This window comes from Panulirus ornatus, chromosome 8 (genome assembly GCF_036320965.1).
Source record: "Panulirus ornatus isolate Po-2019 chromosome 8, ASM3632096v1, whole genome shotgun sequence".
Lineage (NCBI taxonomy): Eukaryota > Metazoa > Arthropoda > Malacostraca > Decapoda > Palinuridae > Panulirus > Panulirus ornatus.
The window spans coordinates 11003626-11030696 of NC_092231.1; the positions used below are offsets into that span (position 1 = coordinate 11003626).

Sequence of the window (27071 nt, forward strand, 5' to 3'; positions counted from 1 at the left end):
ACGGATGGAGATGCAGGGCAAGGCTAGGTGGATATCTCCAGTGGTGCGAGGTTAGTAGGGGAGGTGCGTCTCCCTCTCTGCCAGGCAGGTGCAAGGGAAGGGAGAGAGGGAGGAAGAGAGAGAGAGAGGACTTTCGTGCGTACCTCCACCCCAAGCAAGTGAGCAGTGGCAGAAGGCGTACGGGGCAGAGATAGAAGGAGAAGTTTACTATAGCTGCTTCTCATTGGTCTAGAAGATGACGCCAGAACTACCCACGTACCTAGGGACATTATTAGAAGCACCTACACACGAGAATGACGCTGGCATTACCCCACACTCATAGAAACACCACCTGGAGTATCCGCAAACCTAAACACAACATTATCATGCGTTAGTATTCACAACTGAATACTGGTATTTCTTACGCATCTAATGATGATACTAGTATTGTCTGCATGCTTATAGAATGAGGTCAGCGGAGTCTACACAGCTAGAGATGACAGAGGCGAAGACTACACAGCTTAAGATGACACCACAACAATTCATATAGCTGAGGATAACGCCAGAATCATTCATATAGCTGAGGATGACACCATCACCAGCTACACAGCTAAACACGACACATCCATACAGACACGGGGTCGGCGTCACACACCCTGGTCGTACGGCGCACCAAAAAGTCGAAAGTGAAATGTGTCGCCTTCTTCTTGGCCTTTGCCCGACCCCCTGCTATCCCCGGGTCTCTGGCGTGATCGGTCCACTCTGTACAATTAGAGGCGAGTGAGGGCTGTGCGTGAGAGTTGTCCCTGGCAGTCGTGCCGGGCCAGAGCCAGGCGCAGACCAGCAGTGCCACAGTAGCCGCGGGAGGGGACGCACGTCTGGTCCTTACCTCCCGCCTCCCACGCGGCTTCCAGGCTCCGCTCGTCTAGGACGAGGCCGGCCTGCCGCTCACCCCAGTCACAGAACATCCTCGTCACTAAGAACGTACTTTCTGGATTACAATGAAGAAGACGTGCTCCTTGACGTCTGAGACGTGAACACGTGAAGCAAGAGATATACAGACGTGGAACATGGAGGACTGAAATTTCCGGGATATGTTTACATGAACATTCATGTCCAGCTTTGCTTTGTGATGTTGTCAGCAGAACTGATCGTTTGCTGAGTCCTAAGAACTACTCAGGCCGGGAGGGGAGTACTCATTCCTCGTCTCCGAGCAGTGACACGGAGGAACAAGAGGCGGTTAACTCAGTAAATCAGAGGACACTCCCTCATACGACGAAGCGCATTACCAAACGGTCGGGGTTCGCTCGCAGTCATCTGTTACAGTAGATGTACGGAAACCACTCGCTCCGTGGCCAGTATGGTTACTGGCCTCTCTGCTCTACCACAGACGGACGGACGCAAGTGTTAGGGACAAGCCTCTGAACTGCGTCCTCCCACGTCATGACTCTGATACCGAAAGTTGTTGTAGGCAATGATGCCCTGGGGATGTCTTGGTAGGATATGAGTTGAACGGACGATTGCTTCGGCGTGAAGGAAAAGGAAAAAAGAACATACGATAAATATCTATATATATATAATCAATGTGAATTATTATTATTATCATTTGTCGCAAATTATGTACTGCCACTGTGACGCCTCCCACCAACTGGAGCGCTGGATACGACAAGCAAGTGCGACTCAAGTGTTCAGAAACTTGGATAGATTTCACTCATGACTAATCGACAAGACAACCTCACAAAATCAATCACAAACTCTGCCGCGTGGCTTTGCGAGACACTATTACATGAGAGGAACTTTTAAACAAACTCTACTGATCTGAAAAAAAATAAATCTCATAGTCTCCCTAGATTAAGTGAGTGTATATGTCTATATATACCTCATATGTATCTTTCCTCCCAATATGTGTATTTCTGAGGACTCGTCCGCGAACCTACGACACATGGTTCTGAGTTGGTGAAGCTTCAGAGCCACTCGCTCGTCCTCACATCAGAGGTCGTGTCAAAGGAACCTGATCCTTCTTCCTCCTCTGGTTACTTCATCAGGGACTGATATCGACTAACTCTCCTACAGGAAGGGGAACCTATCTTCGCTGTTTCCCTATCACGCATCTCCCATCAAAAGGTTTATTATCTCTTTTTCTTTTTCTGACCTGTGTCATCACGATCCCCTGCCTGCCCTCCCTCCCTTCCCCTCCGACAGGAGATCCATCTAAGGACGTACTTATAGAAAGCCCATCTTGACGTCCCCTTCGTCTGGCGAAACCATCTCAGGACATACTTATAGAGAGCCCATCTTGACGTCCCCCTCCGTCAGGCGACCCATCTCAGGACGTACTTATAGGGAGCTCCTCTTGACGTCGCTCTCTTCCAAAGACCACATCAGCTCCCCTCCAAATCCACTTCCCTCAACCATCTGCAGTCGTTCATCTCTCAAGAGCTTCACCTTGACCATGGCCTCCCCTGCCTCTGCCAGCAGCTCGACGCCCTTCGCCTGCTCCTGCTGCGTCCATCGCTACCTCCTTCTGCTGCTTCTGCTGCTCTCGTCTCTCCTCGCACAGCCAGGTGAGAGGTTTCAGGAAGATTAAGCGACTAATTCAATGTCCACATCTTGTCGCTCCCTCACACGGGGGAAGTCAACGATTAGATTACTGAACAATCTTTTTTTTATTTATATTTTTTGGACGATTCTTCTTTTCTGCTACGATGTGAAGGGTGATGGGGATTACAGTGCTCCTCAGTGACGCTTGTGCGAAGGTACAGTGCCTCTGTGGGCCTAAGAAAAGTGCCTCTTACTGATGAAGAGTGAGGATGAGGAGAGTGGTGGTGCCTCTCATTGTTTGCAAGGTGCCTCTCATTGCTTGGGGGAAAGTTCTGCCTCTCACTGCTTCTTAAACCATGAGAGGACGACGGTGAGTGGTGTGGAGACGGTACCTCTCACTAATGTGAGGTTGAGGAATGGATAAATCTTTTGATACTGAGGGGGTAAGGAAGTGGATGGTACCTCTCCCTGCGCGGGGTACAATCTCACAGTATGGGGTACAATCTCACTGTATGGGGTACAATCTCACTGCACGGGGTACAATCTCACTGTATGGGGTACAGTCTCACAGTATGGGGTACAATCTCCCTGCACGGGGTACAATCTCACTGTATGGGGTACAATCTCACTTTATGGGGTACAATCTCACTTTATGGGGTACAATCTCACTGTATGGGGTACAGTCTCACTGTATGGGGTACAATCTCACTGTATGGGGTACAGTCTCACTGTATGGGGTACAATCTCACTGTATGGGGTACAGTCTCACTGTGTGGGGTACAATCTCACTGTATGGGGTACAGTCTCACTGTATGGGGTACAATCTCACTGTATGGGGTACAGTCTCACTGTATGGGGTACAATCTCACTGTATGGGGTACAATCTCACTGCACGGGGTACAATCTCCCTGCACGGGGTACAATCTCACTGTATGGGGTACAATCTCCCTGCACGGGGTACAATCTCACAGTATGGGGTACAATCTCACTGTATGGGGTACAATCTCCCTGCACGGGGTACAGTCTCACAGTATGGGGTACAATCTCACAGTATGGGGTACAATCTCCCTGCACGGGGTACAATCTCACTGTATGGGGTACAATCTTACTGTATGGGGTACAATCTCACTGTATGGGGTACAATCTTACTGTATGGGGTACAATCTTACTGTATGGGGTACAATCTCACTGTATGGGGTACAATCTCCCTGCACGGGGTACAGTCTCATTGTATGGGGTACAATCTCACTGTATGGGGTACAATCTCACTGTATGGGGTACAATCTCACTGTATGGGGTACAATCTCCCTGCACGGGGTACAATCTCCCTGCACGGGGTACAATCTCACTGTATGGGGTACAATCTCCCTGCACGGGGTACAATCTCACTGTATGGGGTACAATCTCACTGTATGGGGTACAATCTCCCTGCGCGGGGTACAATCTCACTGTATGGGGTACAATCTCCCTACACGTTGGGAATGAAAGGACGTTGTACCTCTTTAAGGTATCTATGGTAACTTCCAAGTGGTGTAGATGGGGTTTGTACGATTATGACCACAACACGAACATCATACCTACAGTGTGCCATAATTACGATAACTCTCATTATCTTATGAATGACCCATACCTACAGTGTGCCATAATTACGATAACTCATTATCTTATGAATGACCCATATCTACACATGTCCTCAGCACTACACTCGATGTGGAACATTTCTCCATGTAGAAGGAACGACATTTCCCGTCCACATATGTTGTAGTTACCACATTTCCCTTGCACATATGTAGTAGTTACCACATTTCCCGTCCACATATGTTGTAGTTACCACATTTCTCGTGCACATATGTAGTAATTACCACATTTCCCGTCCACATATGTAGTAGTAGTTACCGCATTTCCCGTCCACATATGTTGTAGTAGTTACCACATTTCCCGTCCACATATGTAGTAGTTACCACATTTCCGGTCCACATATGTAGTAATTACCACATTTCTCGTCCACATATGTAGTAGTTACCACATTTCCCGTCTACATATGTTGTAGTTACCACATTTCCCGTCCACATATGTAGTAGTAGTTACCACATTTCCCGTCCACATATGTAGTAGTTACCACATTTCCCGTCCACATATGTAGTAGTTACCACATTTCCCGTCCACATATGTTGTAGTTACCACATTTCCCGTCCACATATGTAGTCGTAGTTACCCCATTTCCCGCCATATCTTTCTCTTCATGGAAGACATATCACGAAACTTTCCCCCTCTTCACGCGGGGTAGCAGCTAGTGTCTGGCCATGTTGTATCGTCAGACAGACACAGGTGATTGCTACGCCTCCCTCACCTAGTAAGAGATGGTCGTATTATGTGGTCGTGTACACTGAGGCTACGGGTATCAATGACTGAGGCACAGCTTACTGTATCAGTGACGTGATTTTCTCCATTTTTTCTTTTTTCTTCTTTTTGGCGAAACCAAAAGAGGTAGGTGTTGAAACTGTGATATATATATATATATATATATATATATATATATATATATATATATATATACGACCAAAACTCCTGTAAATGCAGATGGTTGTTACAAGCAAACAAAGGCCCCAGACAACAACGAGTGTGGGCCTCCGAGTTGCCCAGAAACGTTGGCTAATTCCTCCTGGTTGCGACACCGGCCAACACCCTCCATCTGTATGTACAAGTTGGGACAAACGAGTCTACAAATGTTTCACGGCAGAAAGGATAATGTATATGTTACGTTGGCACTGCGTTCTCATATGTACTTTAGGGTAACAGATGACTAGTTGTTGTATATATATATATATATATATATATATATATATATATATATATATATATATATATATATATATATGTGAAGCGTCTGGGGTAAACCATGGAAAGCTGTGTAGGTATGTATATTTGCGTGTGTGGACGTATGTGTATACATGTGTATGGGGGTGGGTTGGGCCATTTCTTTCGTCTGTTTCCTTGCGCTACCTCGCAAACGCGGGAGACAGCGACAAAGCAAAAAAAAAAAAAAAAAAAAAAAAAAATATATATATATATATATATATATATATATATATATATATATATATATATATATATATATATATATATATATATATGCGTTATGCATATACTGGCCACTGTTGGTGTCCTGTAGCCTCTGAAAGTCCCTATGAATGCAGTCTGTGTTTTCCTGTAGTGGTCTGGTAGTCTGTGTTGTGTTGCTGTAGTTTCTGTAGTGGTCTGGTAGTCTGTGTTGTGTTGCTGTAGTTTCTGTAGTGGTCTGGTAGTCTGTGTTGTGTTGCTGTAGTTTCTGTAGTGGTCTGGTAGTCTGTGTTGTGTTGCTGTAGTTTCTGTAGTGGTCTGGTAGTCTGTGTTGTGTTTCTGTAGTTTCTGCAGTGGTCTGACAGTCTGTGATTTGTTTCTGTAGTGGTATGACAACCTGAGTTATGGGTTTCTGTAGTGGTCCCAGTCTGTGCTGTAGGTTTCTATAGTTTCTGCAGTGCTCTCACAGGCTGTGCGGTAGGAGGTTTCTGTAGTTTCTACAGTAATCTTACGCAATGTGTTGTAGGTTTCTGTAGTTTCTGTAGTGGTGTCACAGACTATGCTGTAGGGGGTTTTCTGTAATAGTCTCACAGACTGTGTGTTGTAGGTTTCTGTAGTGTCTGTAATGGTCTGATAGACTGTGTCGTACGGGTATTTTGTAGTTTCTCTCCTGATTTCACTGACTGTAGCGTGTTATCAAAAGCCCCCCTTCGTGTTCTCAGCTTCTACAGTGGTCACAAAGTCGGTGTATTGGTCTTGATCAAGATATCTTGAAGTGCTCTGTATTTCACTGTAGTCGTCTACAGATATCTGTGGAGGTCTCTTTTTCCTTTCGTGCTTGGATCTCAAAGTTCCGCTGTAGTGGTTTCATCGTTGCTGTATGATTACCCGGATGATTTCTAAAGTGGTAATGTGGTCCAGATGTAGTGATGTGTGGTCATTTTAGGGGGCACATGGTCTCGGAAGTGGTCTCGTGGTCATACTAAGGGGTCGTGTGGCCTTGAGAAAAGTTCCATGGTCATTGCAGTGGTCGTGTGGTCTCGAGAACGGTTCCATGGTCACTGCAGAGATCGCGTGGCCTCGAGAATGGTTCCATAGTTATTGCAGTGGTCGCACGGTCTCGAGAACGGTTCCATAGTCGCTGCAGAGGTCGCGTGGCCTCGAGAATGGTCCCGCGGTCCCCCCCCCCGTGGTCGTGTGGTCTCGCGGGTGGTTCCACTGTCTTCCCAAGGAGGTCGCTCATGGTCTTTAAATCAAGCACTGTAGTGGTCCCATGCTCTTTAAAGTGATACCGAAGGAGGGGAGTGCTGGCTGGGGCTGGTCTAAGTAATGGACTTATCCCTTTAAAATGGTCTCTTAAGTCAATGTACATAGCTGCCCTATGCCCTTTAAAATGGTCTCTTAAGTCAATGTACATAGCTGCCCTATGCCCTTTAAAATGGTCTCTTAAGTCAATGTACATAGCTGCCCTATGCCCTTTAAAATGGTCTCTTAAGTCAATGTACATAGCTGCCCTATGCCCTTTAAAATGGTCTCTTAAGTCAATGTACATAGCTGCCCTATGCCCTTTAAAATGGTCTCTTAAGTCAATGTACATAGCTGCCCTATGCCCTTTAAAATGGTCTCTTAAGTCAATGTACATAGCTGCCCTATGCCCTTTAAAATGGTCTCTTAAGTCAATGTACATAGCTGCCCTATGCCCTTTAAAATGGTCTCTTAAGTCAATGTACATAGCTGCCCTATGCCCTTTAAAATGGTCTCTTAAGTCAATGTACATAGCTGCCCTATGCCCTTTAAAATAATTCCCCTTGGCCAGTGATCCTGTGGTGGTCTGTGAAGAGGCCAAAAGTAAGGCGACGCTGCTGGCACTGTGGCACAGTTATTGTGGTGGGATGGAGAAATCTGTCGTTATCTGTAGTGTGGGTTTTTTTTAGTGATCTCGTTCTGACTGTAGCGTACTCAGGGTGTTCTGTAGTGGCCTCGTAGTCTCTCTGTAACCCGGGTTCTTACGGAAGTGGTGTGTATTGTTCTCGCTGGTTATGTAGTGGTCGTTGTAGCTGTTACCGTAATGGCCTTTGGTGGTCGTTGCACAGTTGTATATTGTCACTTCAGATGTCTTGCAACTGTTGTAGACGCCTCTACGTACACCTACCGCAGTCTCGTGAGCACTGTAGTTATCTCGTGCTGTTGCTGTTGTGGTCTCGTGAGTGGCGTCCTGGTCCTGTTATCTTTTGTAGTGTTCTTGTTTTCTCTAAAGTTCTCATAGTTGTTGTAGAGGCTTCCGGGTTGTAGTTCCTCCGCAGTCTATGTAGAGCAAGACGATGGTACGACCCTTGAGTACGACGGTTCGACCCCTTGAGTACGATGGTACGACCCTTGAGTACGATGGTGCGACCCTTGAGTACGATGGTACGACCCTTGAGTACGACAGTAAAGCCCTTGAGCATGAGAGTAAAACCCTTTAGTAAGACGGTACGACCCTTGAGTACGATGGTGCGACCCTTGAGTACGATGATTCGACCCTTGAGTACGATGGTACGACCCTTGAGGACGATGGTACGACCCTTGAGTACGATGTTGCGACCCTTGAGTATGACGGTTCGACCCCTTGAGTACGATGTTGCGACCCTTGAGTACGACGGTACGACCCTTGAGTACGATGGTGCGACCCTTGAGTACGATGGTACGACCCTTGAGTACGATGGTGCGACCCTTGAGTACGACGGTACGACCCTTAAGTACGACGGTACGACCCTTATGCACGACGGTACGACCCTTATGCACGACGGTACGTTCCTTGAATACGACGGTACGACCCTTAAGTACGACGGTACGACCCTTAAGTACGACGGTACGATCCTTATGCACGACGGTACGTTCCTTGAATACGACGGTACGACCCTTCGGTACTACAATGGCTTGATTGTAGTTGTGGGCGTTAAGGGGTCATAGTATGACAGCCAAGGGTCATGCTCTCGTATTCACGGGTCGTCTCGTTCGCGCTTACAGGTCGTGCCTGTCGTGATCCGAGGACATTCCATTATCCTCCAGGGTCGTACTCTCGTGTTTGAAGATCGACGACCCTTCGTGTTCATAGGATTTTTTGCTTCTCCATCATCCTCAAGTGTCGTTACAGTCGTGATTTCCAGGACTGACGACCCTCCGTGGGTTCAAGAGGTGTCAAGGTCACTGATGTCTCGTGACCTGGTCTCCTTAATGGTCATACTAACAAGGTCTCGTTATGGCCAGTAATATATTCGCGTAGTTAAAATAAAAATCTCACGGTCTCGTAGATCTTGTAGAGGGTCTCCTGGTTCCTACAACTGTAGCCTACAGGGGCCTACAGTGGTCAAGCTTGAGATTTCATGTAGCGATGTCATGGTGACTGTAGTACCTTGTATAGGAGCCAAAGTGGTCTCATTGCTGTAGAGCAACATGATATTTGCCATAGCAATCTCAAGGCAATGTTAAAATCACATAGTCACTATACAACGTGTTGGCTTCATATTTACTGTAGTGGTCTGTGAGTTACTGTAGTCATCTCAGAGTATCATCTTCAAGTTGTTGTATAGGGCTACATAACTGCTGTAGTAGTTTCAAAGCTGATGTAGTGACCATCTTGGTTTCGTAGTAGTAGTAGTAGTAGTAGTAGTAGTAGTAGTAGTAGTAGTAACAGTTGTAGTAGTAGCAGTCGTAGTAGTAGTAGGAGTAGTGGTAGTGGTAGTAGTAGTAGTAGTAGTAGTAGTAGTAGTAGTAGTAGTAGTAGTAGTAACAGTTGTAGTAGTAGCAGTTGTAGTAGCAGTAGTAGTAGTAGTAGTAGTAGTAGTAGTAGTAGTAACAGTTGTAGTAGTAGCAGTTGTAGTAGCAGTAGTAGTAGTAGTAGTAGTAGTAGTAGTAGTAGTAGTAGTAGTAGTAGTAACAGTTGTAGTAGTAGCAGTCGTAGTAGTAGTAGGAGTAGTGGTAGTGGTAGTAGTAGTAGTAGTAGTAGTAGTAGTAGTAGTAGTAGTAGTAGTAACAGTTGTAGTAGTAGCAGTTGTAGTAGCAGTAGTAGTAGTAGTAGTAGTAGTAGTAGTAGTAGTAGTAGCAGTAGTAGTAGTAGCAGTAATAGTAGTAGCAGTAATAGTAGTAGTAGTAGTAGTAGCAGTAGTAGTAGTTAAAACTGTCTTTGAATTCTTACAGTGGTCTTCGTAGAGCCCCCTTGTAGTCAGTGGGGTTTTCAGGATCCACTGTGTGAAATTTGGCGATGGTACCAAGCAGCTGCCTTGCAGGAAGGAGCGTAGCTCTCATACAGTGTACAGTGCGACAACTGGTGTGATCGCGGTCAAGGGGAAAGATGGAAATTTAGTAAAAGGTTTAGGAGTAAAGGTAGCTGGCACTATATATCTTGTGGTATATATATATACCTCTGTGCATGCCTTAGAGTGGTTACCCCTGCGAGGCTGGAGCTTCCTCCAGTGGAAGGAAAGGAGTACAGTCTCATCCAAAATCTTCTTGCTCCAGAGGAGTTCATTAGTTACCTACTCGTGTGGAATGCAGCCTTGAAGTCGAACTGGGACCCATAAAAGGGATCCTGAGGTTGTACATAATAGTAATAATGATGATGTTGATGATGATGATGATAATAATGATAATAATAATAGGGGATAGGGGAGAAAGAATTCTTCCCACGTATTCCCTGCGTGTTGTAGAAGGCGACTAAAAGGGAAGGGAGCGGGGGGCTGGAAATCCTCCCCTCTCGTTTTTCATTTTCCAAAAGAAGGAACAGAGAAGGGGGCCAGGTGAGGATATTCCCTCAAAGGCCCAGTCCTCTGTTCTTAACGCTACCTCGCTATCGCAGGAAATGGCGAATAGTATGAAAAAAATAATAATAATAATAATAATGATAATAATAATAATGATAATAATGATAATAATAATAATAATAATAATAATAATAATAATGATAATAATAATAATAATAATAATAATAATAATAATAATAATGATAATAACAATAATAATAATAACAAATAATAATAATGATAATAATAATAGTAAAGATAATAATGATAATAAATGATACATATATCTTCTTTCATACTTAATCGCCTTTCACGGTTTAACGAGGTAACGCCAGGAACAAAGGAAGGCCGCATCCGCTCACATCCATTCTTTCGCTGTCATGTGCAATACACCGATATCACAACTCCTTACTCACAATCAGGCCCCACAGACCTTTCCATGGTTTACCCCAGCCTATTCATATGCTGTGGTTCAATCCATTTACAGCACGTCGACCCTTGTAAACCACATCGTTCCAATTTACTTTACCCGTGCACGCTTTTCACCCTCCTGCATGTTCAGGCCCAGTTCGCTCAACATTTTTTTATTTCACTCCATCTTTCAATCTCCAGTTTGGTCGTCCCGTTATCCTTGAAGATACAGACCAATCTCATCAAAGAACTCGCTTCAAACGGGTCCGTCCTGTCCTTGCTGCTGATTGTAGTACAGCCATGGAGCTGCAGCAGCCCCTGGGATAACACTGAGACCCTTTCAAGAGAGAGAGAGAAAAAAAAAAGGCTGAATTCTGAAAAACTCTCAATGACAAGAAAAAATATTGCATGTAGACCGAGAGAGAGAGAGAGAGAGAGAGAGAGAGAGAGAGAGAGAGAGAGAGAGAGAGAGAGAGAGAGAGAGAGAGAGAATGTATTTACGACATCTCTAAGGGGGAAGGTGTACAGAAGTCAAAACTGATTATGAGGTGGTACTTAAGAGGTCGCTGGGACAATACCGTATATTACTACATTGCTGCACATGTATATAAAGTTTAAAGTAAACAAACACACGCGACGTGCATCCTGCTTATTCCAAATGCGCCACACACCGTTCCTAATGAACTCCCCGAAGCTTCAGTTCTATCAACAACATTTAACTTTTCTTGAGTACGTAAACTTTTTTTTTTTCTTTCTATTTACCTCTTAACTTCACCCCCAACCTTTCAATCTTTTTGTAGTGTACTGTAGGAGATACCTGGATCTTCGTTAAACGACATCATTAAAGTTATAAGACGCTTCAGACTTAGAGAAAGAAAAAAATCTAAAGTTCGAGAGGCCAAAACAATAATAAAACTCCAGTGTCGAAGCAGCACTTGGACGATGACTGATTTCCCAACCTCGCCATATGGTCTATGACGCCTCGCAAGACGTGATCGTCAATTCGGGACTGCGTCTTATATATACACGCCGAGCCGATGCCGATTTAGAGGTTACTTAATCTACTATCAGCTTTATCTTTTTGGTGATAATCTATTAAGGAATCACCTCTGAAACAACCAGTGTATCATAACTGGCATCTCTTTATCAGCGTGGTGGTGTGAATTACGTGTATACAAAAAAGAGAAAATTAGTAAGGGCTCTTGTGTACATGAATAAAAGAAAATGTTCGTCAATATCAAGGTGTAACTGAACAAATTGTTGACGGTGTATTGACTCTTGTTAGAATTTGCCCTTTAATCTCTTTTGATTAAAGTCTTTAGTCTTGACACCTGAGCTTAGCTGTGATGTTTTAAAAGCTTAAGAAAGTGAAGAGGATTGGATTGGGGTTTTGTGTGGGAATTTCCATCATTTTAAAGCTAAGGTTAAAATCCATGAGCATATCTAGTATAAGGCTAGAGGCAGGCTAAGTTAGAGGCTTATAACCAATTGGGAGTCGGAGAAGAGGATTTGAAATGGGTTGAGGTCACCAGCGGCGTGCCGCAGGAGTACGTTCTGGGTCCATTGCTTTTCTTGATGTATGTGAATGACTTGCCAGAGGGACTGAACTCCTTCTTACCCATCTGCAGCTGATGCCATGGTCAAGAGGGATATATAACAAGCAATGAAGATTGCATCATGTTACAATGGGACCTAAACAAACTCCAAAGTTGATATGAAATTAATGGTTAGTGTAATTCAACCCGAGCAACTAAACTGTAAAGTCATGAGGATAGGACGCAGCGAAAGACGGCCTCAACAGGAATATTATCTACCGGAAAATAAGCTGCAGGAATCGTTGTGTGAGACAGACTTGAGAATCAACACTGTCACTAACCTGTCGCCAGAATCCCACCTGAGGAGACAGTAAAGGCCCCACACAAACCCACGACCACACTGGCCCCACACAAACCCAAGACCACACTGGCCCCACACAAACCCAAGACCACACTGGCCCCACACAAACCCAAGACCACACTGGCCCCACACAAACCCATGATCACACTGGAGACAAACTGTCTGCATGCACATTTTAGCACTGCATTTAAGTACATGGAAAAAGAAGTATTCACGTCCTACATTTGGCTAAAACTAGAGCTTAGTTTTAAGGTCTCGTCATCGCTTTTAAAGAAGCACAAAGAACTAATAAGGAATGTGCGGAGTAGGGCAACAAACTTAGAACTAGAATCGAAAGAGCTGAGTCACAGGGAAAGACTAAAGGCTTTGAATAGGTTCAAAAAGAAAGGAAGAAGAATGAGGGGTGACAGGATCACAACCTTTATCTTTACAAACAGCGCGATCACATCAACAGTGATCAACTCTCCTACAGATGTAAGGATACAAAGCCTAGACGACTTAACATGAAATCAAGCAAGAAATTTGTTACAGAAATACTATTATAGTATAATTGTAATGGATGAATTGGAATCACATGAGTTATGAGACGGTGAATGTGGACAATATACAGAAGTTTACAGAGTAGTATGATCGTAGATGGAGAGACTGGGGCTTCTTGAGTGTACAACTCACCCCACGTACAGTACAGATTGTCATGCCTCTCCAGAAGGAACTACGTCTGTCTGAGAGAGGGCTTGATGGAGACGTTCATAGTCTCTCATCAGAAAGCGCACAGAACATAAGGATGAACCAACTGGGATCATAAGGATAGGGAACTGGTTGCCAGTCACGAAGACACACACACACGATCTGTAAACTTGCAAGACATCGACGAAGAAATCAAGAAAGAGAGAGACTTAGATTTAGTGATCGTGAAAAGTGTTAGCAAATGGAAGAGGAGATATTAATCAGAAGACATTGGGCTTAATAAAATCAAAGCAAGTGTAAGAATCTCGAAAAGAGGATAGACGGCATATCCCATGGAAAGCTTCAGAGGGGAAAAGAAATAGAAAGGTCTTCCCTGAACGTCCCTGAGATAAAGCAGTCGAAGAAACTGACCCTAACAACACAGGGACCAGAGAATGTTGAGAGAGAGAGAGAGAGAGAGAGAGAGAGAGAGAGAGAGAGAGAGAGAGAGAGAGAGAGAGAGAGAGAGAGAGAGAGAGAGAGAGAGAAGGAGATTCAGAGGTACATAACAATAATTTCTAGAGATGAACGACAGAAACAGTGAGGTACTGAGTAATGCTGATGAACAAAGCTCTATCGATAATGAAGCAGAGAGAAAGTGGGTAAACAGCTTAGTGAAGCAATAGAGGAGGCAATATTAACACAAATGTCACTTCATAATATTTTTCCACGTTTATAAACGCTTTATACAACATACTGCACTGCACACGCTACAGATAAATATATAACACGTGGCACATTCAGTATACGTCAATCACATATTTCTTTTTTTTTCATACCGTGGAATGAGCATATCATGCAAAACATATCCAAACATATCGGTGAAGGTATGTTACTCACGTCGACAGGGAGAAGAACACAATATCAACTAAAATATCATTACATGGAAGGATGAAGGAAAAAATTGCATATCTTTCGACTCGGTAACATTTCTAGAGGGAAGTGCAACTACGAATTACTCATACTCTAACAAGTACGTCGGATTAATGTAAAGACAACGCACTGAAGCAAATAACCAAAGAAAACCGTCAGTGCAAGAAAACGTAGACTACCATCATCCAACGTAGGACAGACGTGGGAGGAGGAGGAGGAGGAGGAGGAGGTGTAGGAGGCGACCACCACCACTGGTAGTGTCTCTGTACGGATTCGCCTGACGAGTGAGTAGATTTTCTGTCCCATGACTTTAAAACTTTGATATAAGGTCTTCCCTCTGATGGGCGAGAGTAATCCCTCCCTCGTATCCGTCCCGGGACGTTTCGTAGAAGTTCTGAGCCTGGGATGAGCTGGTCAGTGGTGAGGCCAGGGGCTCAAGAGGGACTTCGCGGGTGACACACTACCTCAAGACGTCGCCGTCCGCCCTCCTGAGGAGGGAGTGAGGGGTGATTCTGTACGTCAAGGGACGATGAGGTGCAGGAGGAGGAGGAGGAGGAGGAGAGATGTATACGACACAGGGAGCGGCGTCTAAGTCTTCTCACTATTACTTTGAATGTCTAACCGATGCTTGCTTTCAGCCAGGAACCTTGCAAGTCGTATTTCTTCTCCGTAAAAGCGAAGGAATTTGTAACAGCGTCGATGGGAGCGTTTGATCACTATTCATGAGGGTAATCTGTGATGGAGGTACTCCTGCTCTTACGCTGCGTGGAAACTGGAGAATGTTGCACTGTTTCTGAAGTTTGGATGGATGACGAACTGGCGACATTGGGGTACGTAATAAGGGATTTTCAGCAGTCCCCCTTACAGGCTGGGTACTTATATATATATATATATATATATATATATATATATATATATATATATATATATATATATATACATATATCACCTTAGGACCCCTTATCCCAGGGGCTCTCGCGGCTTCCAAGCTTCGCTGCATTCAGTAGCAGGGAAAGGATGGACTCCTTCAATGCGAGAAGTTCTTTGAAGAAGACTGTACCCTCGTCAACTGACGATGATACAACCTCACCAAAGGTGACTTTTCACTCGCAGTGCAAACTCAAGCAGATGGAGTTAGACAATATATATATATATATATATATATATATATATATATATATATATATATATATATATATATATATATATATGGAGTGAAAAAGATTTTGTGTGATCGGGGCCTGAACATGCAGGAGGGTGAAAGGAGGGCAAGAAATAGAGTGAATTGGAGTCATGTGGTATACAGGGGTTGACGTGCTGTCAGTGGATTGAAGCAAGGCATGTGAAGCGTCTGGGGTAAACCATGGAAAGCTGTGTAGGTATGTATATTTGCGTGTGTGGACGTGTGTATGTACATGTGTATGGGGGGGGGGGGTTGGGCCATTTCTTTCGTCTGTTTCCTTGCGCTACCTCGCAAACGCGGGAGACAGCGACAAAGTAAAAAAAAAAAAAAAAAAAAAAAAAAAAAAAAAAAAAAATGCCCATATACGCGCATATACATACATACACATTTCAACGTATGCCTACATATACATACAGAGCCATATACATATATACACATGTACATATTCACACTTGCTGCCTTCTGTCGACTTCAGAGCAGGTAAGACGTAAGACTCATCTCCTTGTAGGGAAAATTCCCGAGGAAGAGAATGACTGCCATATGGAGAGTTGTTTGTGAGGCCATGTATTTGACAATGCGCTGCCTGACGTTCACAACGGCTCACAGCTTATACATGCGCTGGGCGTCATGCGCAAGAGGCTGGTGCCATGAGCTGCTGCAGCTGCGTGTCGGTCCTGTTCAGTGTGGTCGAGCGGCTCATTCTCCATGACTGGACGATACTCGCTAAACACACACACACACACACTCTCTCTCTCTCTCTCTCTCTCTCTCTCTCTCTCTCTCTCTTTCGGGCAAACACGAACAGCTTTACCATTTATCCTGAAAGGTCTTGCCAGCGTTTACAAATTATTCATGAACAACCCACCCTCCCTCGGTCAGATTCAATGACCGGAGCCTCCATCATTTCTGTATCACTTATACTAAAGGCTACTGTATTATGAAGTGGAATCTGGAACTGATGATCCTCTTGAAGTTCGAGCAATTGAAGCACCAGATTCTGTTGCCCTCATATGCGTCCTGTGGCAGAAGGATCATATATATATATAATTCTACACTGCTTTTAGTCTATGGTGTACTGTACAGTATAATATGGAAAGCTTTTACTTGAAGTACCAGCTCTTCTTTACATACATCGTCTGAAACTTCTTTCTTTTTCTTTTTTTTCCTCCATACGAGATCACTGCTTCGCTTCCTGTTCGAATCAGGTCTCTGAGAAAGCTATATGGCTTTAATGACTCTATGTCCAGATAAATATCAAGAGATGTGAGAGAAGATGCAATAAACCACAGTGAGACTTTTCGTGACAGAGAGGCAGAAGAAAATAGAAGGGACTGATACAAATAGTTTTTCAAATTATCTTAAAAGTGTCGTAGAGCTGTCACCACTAAAGCCTTCTTATGCTTAGCATGTGAAGCGTCTGGGGTAAACCATGGAAAGTTGTGTGGGGCCAGGATGTGGAAAGGGAGCTGTGGTTTCGGGCATTATTGTATGACATCTAGAGACTGAGTGTGAACGAATGGGGCCTTTGTTGTCTTTTCCTAGTGCTACTTCGCACACACGAGGGGGGAGGGGGATGGTATTTCATGTGTGGCGAGGTGGCGATGGGAATGAGTAAAGGCAGTGTGAATTGTGTGCATGGGTATATATGTATGTGTCTGTGTGCGTATATATATGTGTACATTGAGATGTATAGGTATGTATATTTGCGTGCGTGGACGTGTATGTATATACATTGTGTATGGGGGTGGGTTGGGCCATTTCTTTCGTCTGTTTCCTTGCGCTACCTCGCAAACGTGGGAGACAGCGACAAAGCAAAATAAAATAATAAATAAATAATATATATACATATATATATATATATATATATATATATATATATATATATATATATATATATATATATATATATATATCATCTCTCCTCTCCACCTTCGGCATTTGCTAAATGACAGTTACCCCGAGTGATCAAAGAGGTTTTACTGAATGTCATTCAGACTACGATATCCTCATTTCTCTCTTCATTTTCGGACGAGATCCAGTGGTCAGTCACTGGTGTCGTGGCGGATGCTAATCCCGGATTATGTTTTAAGGAGGGAGGCTCGGTGACGATAAAGACTTTACTCCTGCTGCAGTAGGCAAGTGTCGTTGGTGTCCTCTGACTTCACGGGATTATAATCAATATTGGTTACTGTTGTAAGACTGTCCAGAGCTCATACACAGTGTCAGTGAGTCAGTCCCCGATTTGTTTCATTGCTATTTCACCGAAAACCTCTCATGATTTACGACATGTCATTCTTTATCATCTCAGTCCTCTATCTAGAAAACTCTTCTTCCATAAGTACTCTTCCGACGCATCAAAATAATAATCTCTTGGAAAACCAGAGTTCTTCTCACTGATGTTTAATGCAAGAGCTCCACTCCGGCAGGTATGACGCTAATGTAGTTAGCATAATTTTGGAACGTGGTGGATTCGTCTGGCTTGTTGTGTACTTGTGACGTCATTCCTGGTGGTCCGAGCAAGGTGAGAGGGGCCCAGTGGCTGCTTGTGCTGTGGAGGAGGTGTTGTGACGCCTTCAAGGTGACTGGTTCGCTGGTTGGTTGGTTGGCAAGGTGTCAGGTTCCGCAGCTGCAGTAGAGGAGGTGATGACTCCAGGATGGTTGGCTAATTGGTTGGTTGGGATTTAGGCCAATCAACCGCCAGGATCGTCAAGGCCGTCAATAGTAAGCCACAAAATCCACCAACTCCAAAAAAAATCTTGAACACCTTCTTCAGGTATCACGGATCATTCTAAGACCATATACAATCTCGCTTTGTACATGGCCCTCAAACACTTCAGACATCTTGAACAAGTTTCACAGTAACGGCAAGAGATCTCTCTGTCACTGTTATTGCCTCATGGTCACGATCGTGGCTGAGGCAGTGCTGTAGTCGTCACTGTATTGGTTTCACTGTGGCTGTAGCTGCCGTACGGTCGGTGTATCAGTCTCTTGATACCCGCAGTGATTATATATAATCTTTAGTAGGGTGGTCTCCTTCTCCTGGGAGATAGGGAGGTCTCCTGGTTTTGAGAGAGAGAGAGAGAGAGAGAGAGAGAGAGAGAGAGAGAGAGAGAGAGAGAGAGAGAGAGAGAGAGAGAGAGAGAGAATGTGTCTCCTGGTTGCTGTGATATTTCTGTGGTCTGTGAAGTGGTCTGAGGGCTGCTATCGTGGTCTCGTGCGGGTTTTATTGTAACGGTAACGTGAACCCGACGATTACGTGATGCAAACTATACTGCTGCTGCTCTCTCGGTTTTCTTTGCCCGTTTCCTGTAATGTTTTCGATGTAGCGGTCTCTCCGCAGCTGTTGTGGTTTCGATGTAGTGGTCTCTACAGTGGTTTCTCGTGATTGCTGTGGTACATAGGTACAACAGATGATAGGAGTCTTACTGGGTTTGTTTAATAATACTCTACCAAGAGGAAATTCTTCTCCAACTGTATTCAGACTGAATGAATGTACAGTTGCTAGTGAAGGAGGAAAGAGAGGTGTTAGGTGCAGGAATCGTGGATCCTAAAGACAAAACGACTCACAAGAGTAGACATGTTGGAAATGAAATGGTTGAGGTCAACGCGTGGTGTGAGGAGGGTTGATCATGAAGGGGAAGTCACTGTAAGAGAGGGAGGTTTGGACACCTAGAGAGGATGAGTGAAGAGAGACTGAGATGATACACGTGTCAGAAGTAGAGGAGGAGGAGGAAAGATGAGGAGGAGGCCGAGAAAGACGAAAAGATGAAGTGCAAGAGGGTTCCAGTCATCAGGGTCTGACCATGCATGAGAGGGAGAAGTGTGCATGGGACGGGAAGAATTGCAAAGGTGTGGTATACAGGGGACGACATGCTGTCTTTTGGCCGAATTTTGGGAATATGAAATGGTCAGGGGAAACTATGGAAAGGTGTGACGGGTTTGGATGTGGATGCGGGGCTCTGGTTTCAGAGTATCATACATTACAGCTAGACACTGGATTTGAGAAAATATGGCTGTTATCTGTTTGTTCCCAGCGTTACCTGACTAACGTAGGATATGGGGAACAAGCATTAGAAAAAAAAAAAAGACATCCCCACTCTTCTCCTACCTCTATAACTCTTCGATCATTATTTCATTCTCATCTATCCATGTTTTCATTCATTCAAGGCCTGTCCTTCAATGAAGGCTTCTATCCCGGGCTGGAGAATTTGTCGCAACTGAGAAAACCCGGTGTTGCATCACTCCCACGATACGACTTTCCCAAACGTTTCCTTAATCTACAGCTTCCGCGGCTATTTCCTTCGCCGAGGCAAGACTTGGCATGTTACTTTTGCCTGCATTCTTTCGAATATTGGTGTGACACTTAGTGACATCCAGTCGTGCGGTATTTGACCTTCCTCGGCGTTACATCTCAGGAGGAGGGAAAGTAATGTTATCTCTTGGTTTGTTTCCGGCGATACTGAGGAAATTCGATGGTGTAGATTGGTTGGTCTGCTAAGATCTGTTTTTTCCTCCATTTTTCAAGGCTATTTGCATAGTGCTCCTGCTAAATGACAGATTCTTCCAATTCCAGCGAATAATTTACCTGAAAGATTTATCATTCTTGTTTCTGCTGTGTTGACGAAAATGAATTCGTCTGTCGCATTTCTTCTTTGGTGCCCCAATGAGCGAGTGGAGTCTCTTCTCTCCTTTTCAAGTCACTTGGCATCAACTGGAGAAAACGAAGATCAGTGACCCACATTTGGCTGATAAACTCAGAACAGTTGGTTGGCCTCTGGTGACGTCCAGCAGTGCCAACAGTCCCTTGGCTACAACGGCAGTGAAAGGAACATCATCCATCACAGCGTTGAGAATGCAAGAATGTTTCGAATCAAGTCTCGGAGCATGTCCCACTACACTGGAACTTGGTCTGGACGTTTACCAGCACCTGTGAGTGAAGCTTCTTTATGGACGTATCAACGGCTACAAGTCCTGTGTTCGCTGTGGGTCACTGTACGCCATCAAATATCATCGCTAGGAGGAGGGAGGAGACTTGTGTTCGTGACTGTACATCACATTAGCTTTATAAACATTCAAGTCTCACAAGAACTGTTACTATGAGTCTTAAACGTTCCTACAGACTAGAAAAAACAATGGGACCTGCAGCATAGCTCCGAGGTTCTCTGAAGGGGGGGAAAAAAGAGAAGAAATCTTCGCCTTATAAGAGAAAAATAATTGCCTCCGATTTCTGTCGAACGCGTTCAGTGGTGGCAACGCGTGTCAATAGCTTCCAAAGTGTTGTGGGAAAATTTCATATGATTAATGGCATCAAATGCCTTTGTAGAGATTCAGGAACATGGCAATAGCGAACTTTCACATTCATCGCTTTCTGTGAATGCAGACGATAGATATTTTGCGATAGAATGAATTCTACCTTTATTCTTTTCCTTAGCCCATATTTGCATTCAGTATTCAAGGTACTTGATTTAGCAATAAATTCTTCGTTGAGGTGATGATAGTTGAGGTAATGACAACCGTAGTTACTGTTGTGGTCTTACCATAACCACTGACTGAGGTTCCAGGATTGTAATAATGGTCTCGCAACTTGTTACAATGACCTTCTGGTAACTCCACAGGTCTCGTGGTCTCGGAGGAGTTTTTCTAATTTTTTTTGGTCACTGTAGTGATGATGTCATCACTGTTCTCGATGGTTGGTTGCTTCAAGTGATTGTCTTGCTCGCTGCCGCAGTCATTATGCTGGTCGTTGTATTGTTCTCGTGGTCGGTATAGAACTCTTGTGGTCTTCGTGTGGCTGTGCAGAAGTCTCGTGGTCTCTGTCCCAGTCTACGAACCACATAAGTGGCCTAATTGTTATAATTGCCGCAGCGGGGTCCGCCAATCTTCGACCATTCCAGGAGGGTGAATAGCGTGTGTTCGATGGAACAAATTGCGGCAATATGGTCTATGGGGATTGATGTGCCCTCAATGGGCTGAATAAAAGGGATACCAATCGTCTCGGAGTTACGACTCTGGTCTCAGTGTTACTGTAGCGCTGTGGATGTGCCCGTCACACGAGAGGTGTATTGGTAACTGTAATGGTCGTCTAGTGGTTATTAGCCAATGGTTATTGGTATTTGTATTGATCTCGGACTTGTTCTAGTGCCAAAGAGACTGCCATAGTGGTATTGATCTGGTGGTGACTGCAGTGGTTTTACAGTGACGGTTGTGGTGTCTGGGGTCACTCTCTAGTGGTCCCTGGTGTTACGTCTCGGTCTCCGTGGTAGTCTCGTAGTCCCAGATGTGACGTCTCGATCCCTGTCTTGTAGTCCCTGTCGTGACGTCTCGGTCTCTATGGGAGGCTCGTAGTCCCAGATGTGGAGTCCCTGTCGAGACGTCTCGGTCTCTGTGGTAGTCTCGTAGTCCCAGATGTGACGTCTCGATCCTTGGAACTGTCTTGCAGTCACTGTTGTGATGTCTCGGTCTCTGTGGTCGTCTCGATCTCTATAGTAGTCCTGTAGTGTCTCTTGGGATGTTTTCACTGCTCTAGGATCATACTCGCCGCAGTAGATTCTCGGATACTGTAAGGGATCTCATTGTGAACTGCGGATCACAACAATTGTGTAGAAATGCTACGACAAGTACACTGTACACAAGCTATTTTTTTGATGTTGGTTGGATTACATCTTTTTTCAAAAAAGGGAATTCTTTACATGTTATTTTCAATACATGGTTCGAGTGCACGGTTTTTAAGGCACTGTGTTTGACACAAAAACAAAAATATTGTTCCATTTGTTAAATTCATTTGTTTTTTGTTAGTATGTTCTGTAGATATATAATGTACAGTATCATATGAACATACGTTGTTCAACATGTTACGCTTAAAACACAACTTATTATTTTCCTTCGTTAATACACTTTCCAAACACTTTATGTTCAACTGAGTGTGAACAAACGTTGTTCAATATGTTACGTTTAAAATCAATGCGTTTCTTATTTTGTCAATTCATTGCACAAACACAGTTTCTTCAACAGACTGGGAACAAAAGTTGTTCAATTTGCTACGTTCCAAATACAATGCAAGTTTATTTCCTTCTTATCAGTATATTTCGTGGACACATCACATCGTAATCAATAGAGTACCTAGAAACACAGTGTTCTAAATGCTTTATTCAGAATATATGGCTTTCATCCTACGTTTCGTACAACCGATTTAACCTAACACATATCAAACATCGCGAGAGCAACCCTGTGATGAATATTTTTAAATCCACATTATGTATTCGCCGCATCTCCCTCAGGGCATCTCTGTCAACCCTACTATATGCTTTCTCCATATCCATAAACGTCATATACAAATGCGTTCTAATCCCCTTCCCTCTTTCTGAACATTAGTTTCAACAGTATCCAGACCCATGTTGCTCAATGTAAAATCCAATGTATGCACAGACCTTTCCTGCAGAATACACATTATTCAATCTACCATTTGAGACAGTGTGTGAACGTCGCACTTTCAACATGTTATCCTTATACTTTGCTTAGCGCACCACTCTATTTAACACACTTTCATCACACCGTGCTGATCACACAGTGTATAACAGACCAGGCTCATGACACACCAGATTTAATATACCGCGTTAAACATAGCACTTTCATTAGGTTATTTTGAACACCCTTTGTAAATAGATCAGTTCAACACCTTATATATATATATATATATATATATATATATATATATATATATATATATATATTTTTTTTTTTTTTTTTTTTTTTTTTTTTTATACTTTGTCGCTGTCTCCCGCGTTTGCGAGGTAGCGCAAGGAAACAGACGAAAGAAATGGCCCAACCCCCCCCCATACACATGTACATACACACGTCCACACACGCAAATATACATACCTACACAGCTTTCCATGGTTTACCCCGGACGCTTCACATGCCTTGATTCAATCCACTGACAGCACGTCAACCCCTGTATACCACATCGCTCCAATTCACTCTATTCCTTGCCCTCCTATATATATATATATACACACACACTGGCGAACGCATAAGGTGAACATTTTACACTCATTTTACATGGTTAATTCAACAAAGTCAACATTCTATTGCCCACAAGCTACATTCAACAACAACCCCCCCTCCACAACACTTATATATAAATACAGCAAGAAAAGAAGAAGTCTGTTATATACACCTTCAAACTATTTTTCATACGTTAATACTTAAGAAATCATCCTCAGCTTAATATTCAAACCTTAGGCCATCACGAACATTACATCACTGGACGAGAAAGTATCATAACACTAAGCTTAATACATTAGGGCTACTTCCACAGGTTCAAAGAACCTATTTTCACACACAGTAGTTCACATAATGTATGTTCAACACTCAACCATTTTGTCCAACAGGTTGTACACGGCGAATGTGTTATGCTGAACAGATCTGGTAAAACATTCATAAAATGTGTGTACACAATATGCTCGACAGCAGGCGGTGAACATGGTACGGTATTATGATATATTCAGCAATACCCTGGGGGACATATTCATACAGATATTCTGGTCAATAGACCACGTTCAACACACAGCAACTGAACGCAAATTGTTTTTCGGTGACTGATCACCACATCGCGTTCACTACGGTTTGTTCAGCACAATCTGTTTAATAGTCTATGCCAAGGACACATTCCTGTCTCACGTTCCGAGAAAAAGATTATATATTTACTCATGTTGCATCAGCTGTTGTGTAACATATGAGGTGTTACCTGACTTGGCCTTGTTCGAGGATGTGCCATGAGTGAAAATTCACACTTTGGTTCAGCCTGTGTTCAACTGGAGTACGTATAGTCTCGTGACCTAACCTCTCACTTCAAAAAAGAGTCCATATTTCCCTGCTACTGGATGTAGCGCAACTTTTCATGACAGAGGTCGTAGGTCAAACACCGAAAACTCCTTCTTAGAAAGAGATCGTGGGGGTAATTATAGATAAATGAATAAGTGAATAGGAGGAATTATATAACCAGAATAGCCCACAGTAAACACTTTTGCTTGAGCAACCCCAGTACGCTAAATCTAGCTAGCATCGCTCCTTGAACACCGGGATTAAAACACTATGGAATCAAGCCCCACCAACGAACCACATAAATCCCCTCGTCTCATAGCCCATTCAGGAACCTTCAGTGTACCAATGAAAGCACCCTTCCTCCACCACCTTACTAGGCAAAAGCTTCATCTAATCAACCCACCTCATCCTAGTTTCAAGACCTGTAATACGTAAGTATTGCTTGCAATGCTTACAACGTCCCCACATCCATCCGGATAGGCGCATAAAACAAGAACTTAAATCCTCAAACTTGGCTGCCCTGGGGGATCACCATCCAGCACTTGGAGGTGATCTAATTCCAAAGACAAGTCAGTTTACAAAGGCAGCGCAACGCCAAGTGGAACATGGGATATGATTCTTTTGACAGAGATGGCCTCTCGTATGTGGCCGTTCAAGTGAGCCAGAGGGGCAGATAATCGCTGTTGCCACTGCTGGCTTTATGGTGTATCTCTCAAATCGTCTTTGATATATCCCTGGGGATAAGAGAGAAAGAATACTTCCCACGTATTCCCCTGCGTGTCGTAGAAGGCGACTAAAAGGGGAGGGAGCGAGGGGCTGGAAATCCTCCCCTCTTGGTTTTTTTCTTTTTTAATTTTCCAAAAAAGAGGAACAGAGAAGGGGGCCAAGTGAGGGTATTCCCTCAAAGGCTCAGTCCTCTGCTCTCAACGCTACCTCGCTAACGTGGGAAATGGCGAATAGTATGAAACACACACACACACACACACACACACACATATATATATATATATATATATATATATATATATATATATCCCTGGGGATAGGGGAGAAAGAATACTTCCCACGTATTCCCTGCGTGTCGTAGAAGGCGACTAAAAGGGGAGGGAGCGGGTGGCTGGAAATCCTCCCCTCTCGTTTTTTTTCAATTTTCCAAAAGAAGGAACAGAGAAGGGGGCCAGGTGAGGATATTCCCTCAAAGGCCCAGTCCTCTGTTCTTAACGCTACCTCGCGAATGCGTGAAATGGCGAATAGTATGAAAGAAAAGATATATATACATATATATATATTCTACCCTCTGTGACAGGGGTCAGCAAACTTAATGGACTCGTTGGCCTCTTTACTAACAAGCAATTATCAGTTATAGGCAGCTACAACTGCCACACGCGGTAATCAAGACGCAACATACGTACAAAAAAAAAAAATAAGTAAAGAGAGGAAAAAAAAGAACTACTTCAAAGGATGAAAACCCGACATGACCAATCACAAACGGTGAACTATGATGAACATTCAGAACCACAGAGCAAAGAATATTGAACAAGCACAATATGAGGAAACTTTGAAAAAAAAAATGTGAAAATTTTTTTTTTCATTACAAAATAAGTTATAATAAGGGTCAATAAATTGTGAGGACATGTTAATCATAATAACGTAATACGAAGACACGTTAATCATAATACCGTAATACGGAGACACGTTAATCATAATACCATAATACGGAGACACGTTAATCATAATACCATAATACGAAGACACGTTAATCATAATACCATAATACGGTAGCACGTTAATCATAATACCATAATACGGAGACATGTTAATCATAATACCATAATACGGGGATACGGTAATCATAATACCATAATACGGAGACACGTTAATCATAATACCATAATACGGTAGCACGTTAATCATAATACCATAATACGGAGACATGTTAATCATAATACCATAATACGGGGATACGGTAATCATAATACCATAATACGGAGACACGTTAATCATAATACCGTAATACGAGAGCACGTTAATAATAATACTATAATACGAAGACACGTTAATCATAATACCGTAATACGGGAGCACTTTAATCATAACTATAATACGGGGACACATTAATCATAATACCATAATACGATTCTTTTAAAGTCATTCTCTCGAGACATTACCGCTTTCTCCTATATCTCTTTCTTCTTCATCTAGACTCCAATGAATCAAATCAAACCCAGTCAGTTGCTTAAGCTTGCCGGCCGCACATCACATATAAGTCCCCCCTCCCTGTCCGCAAGCATCAAATGGTCGCATGCGGTCGCCCCAAGAAAAAGAAAAGAAATGAGGGATTGCCTCACCCTTCCCTGTCCGCAAGCATCAAATGGTCGCATGCGGCCCAAAAAAAAAAAGAAAAGAAATGAGGGTTTGCCTCACCCCTCCCTGTCCGCAAGCATCAAATGGTCGCATGCGGCCCCCCCCCAAAAAAAAAAGAAATGAGGGTTTGCCGACCTCTGCTCTATGATCACATGAAAGGCAAAGTGAACCTTAAAAATATTGTGAATCATCACCACAATGTGTCTCATTAAGATGAGAGGTCTACAGACGGCAGGACTGACAACCTCCAGACTCTGGTGTTTCTACCGTCGATTTCTTACGATACATTTTTCTTAAGTCCCGATGGTCCGTGAAATATGACCGCCAACTAGAGCAGCGAGAAAAATCGACCGCGGCCACAAAGGCTTTTGGAGAAATGTACGCGCGTAGGATCACTGGACACGAAAAAGGCATCTTAAAACAACATAAGATTT

At 43.6% G+C, this 27071-nt stretch overlaps 1 protein-coding gene across 1 annotated transcript in view; it reads left to right on the plus strand.

Annotated features, from left to right (window-relative positions):
• The first annotated feature begins 791 nt into the window (after window positions 1-791).
• The window catches only part of LOC139749833 (cell adhesion molecule 2-like), a 165268-nt gene continuing 138988 nt past the window's right edge, over window positions 792-27071 (plus strand). The window contains exon 1 of the mRNA XM_071664131.1: window positions 792-2543. Within this exon, the coding sequence (XP_071520232.1) occupies window positions 2432-2543 (112 nt within the window). The 5' untranslated portion in view covers window positions 792-2431. The remainder of the gene's footprint in view (window positions 2544-27071) is intronic.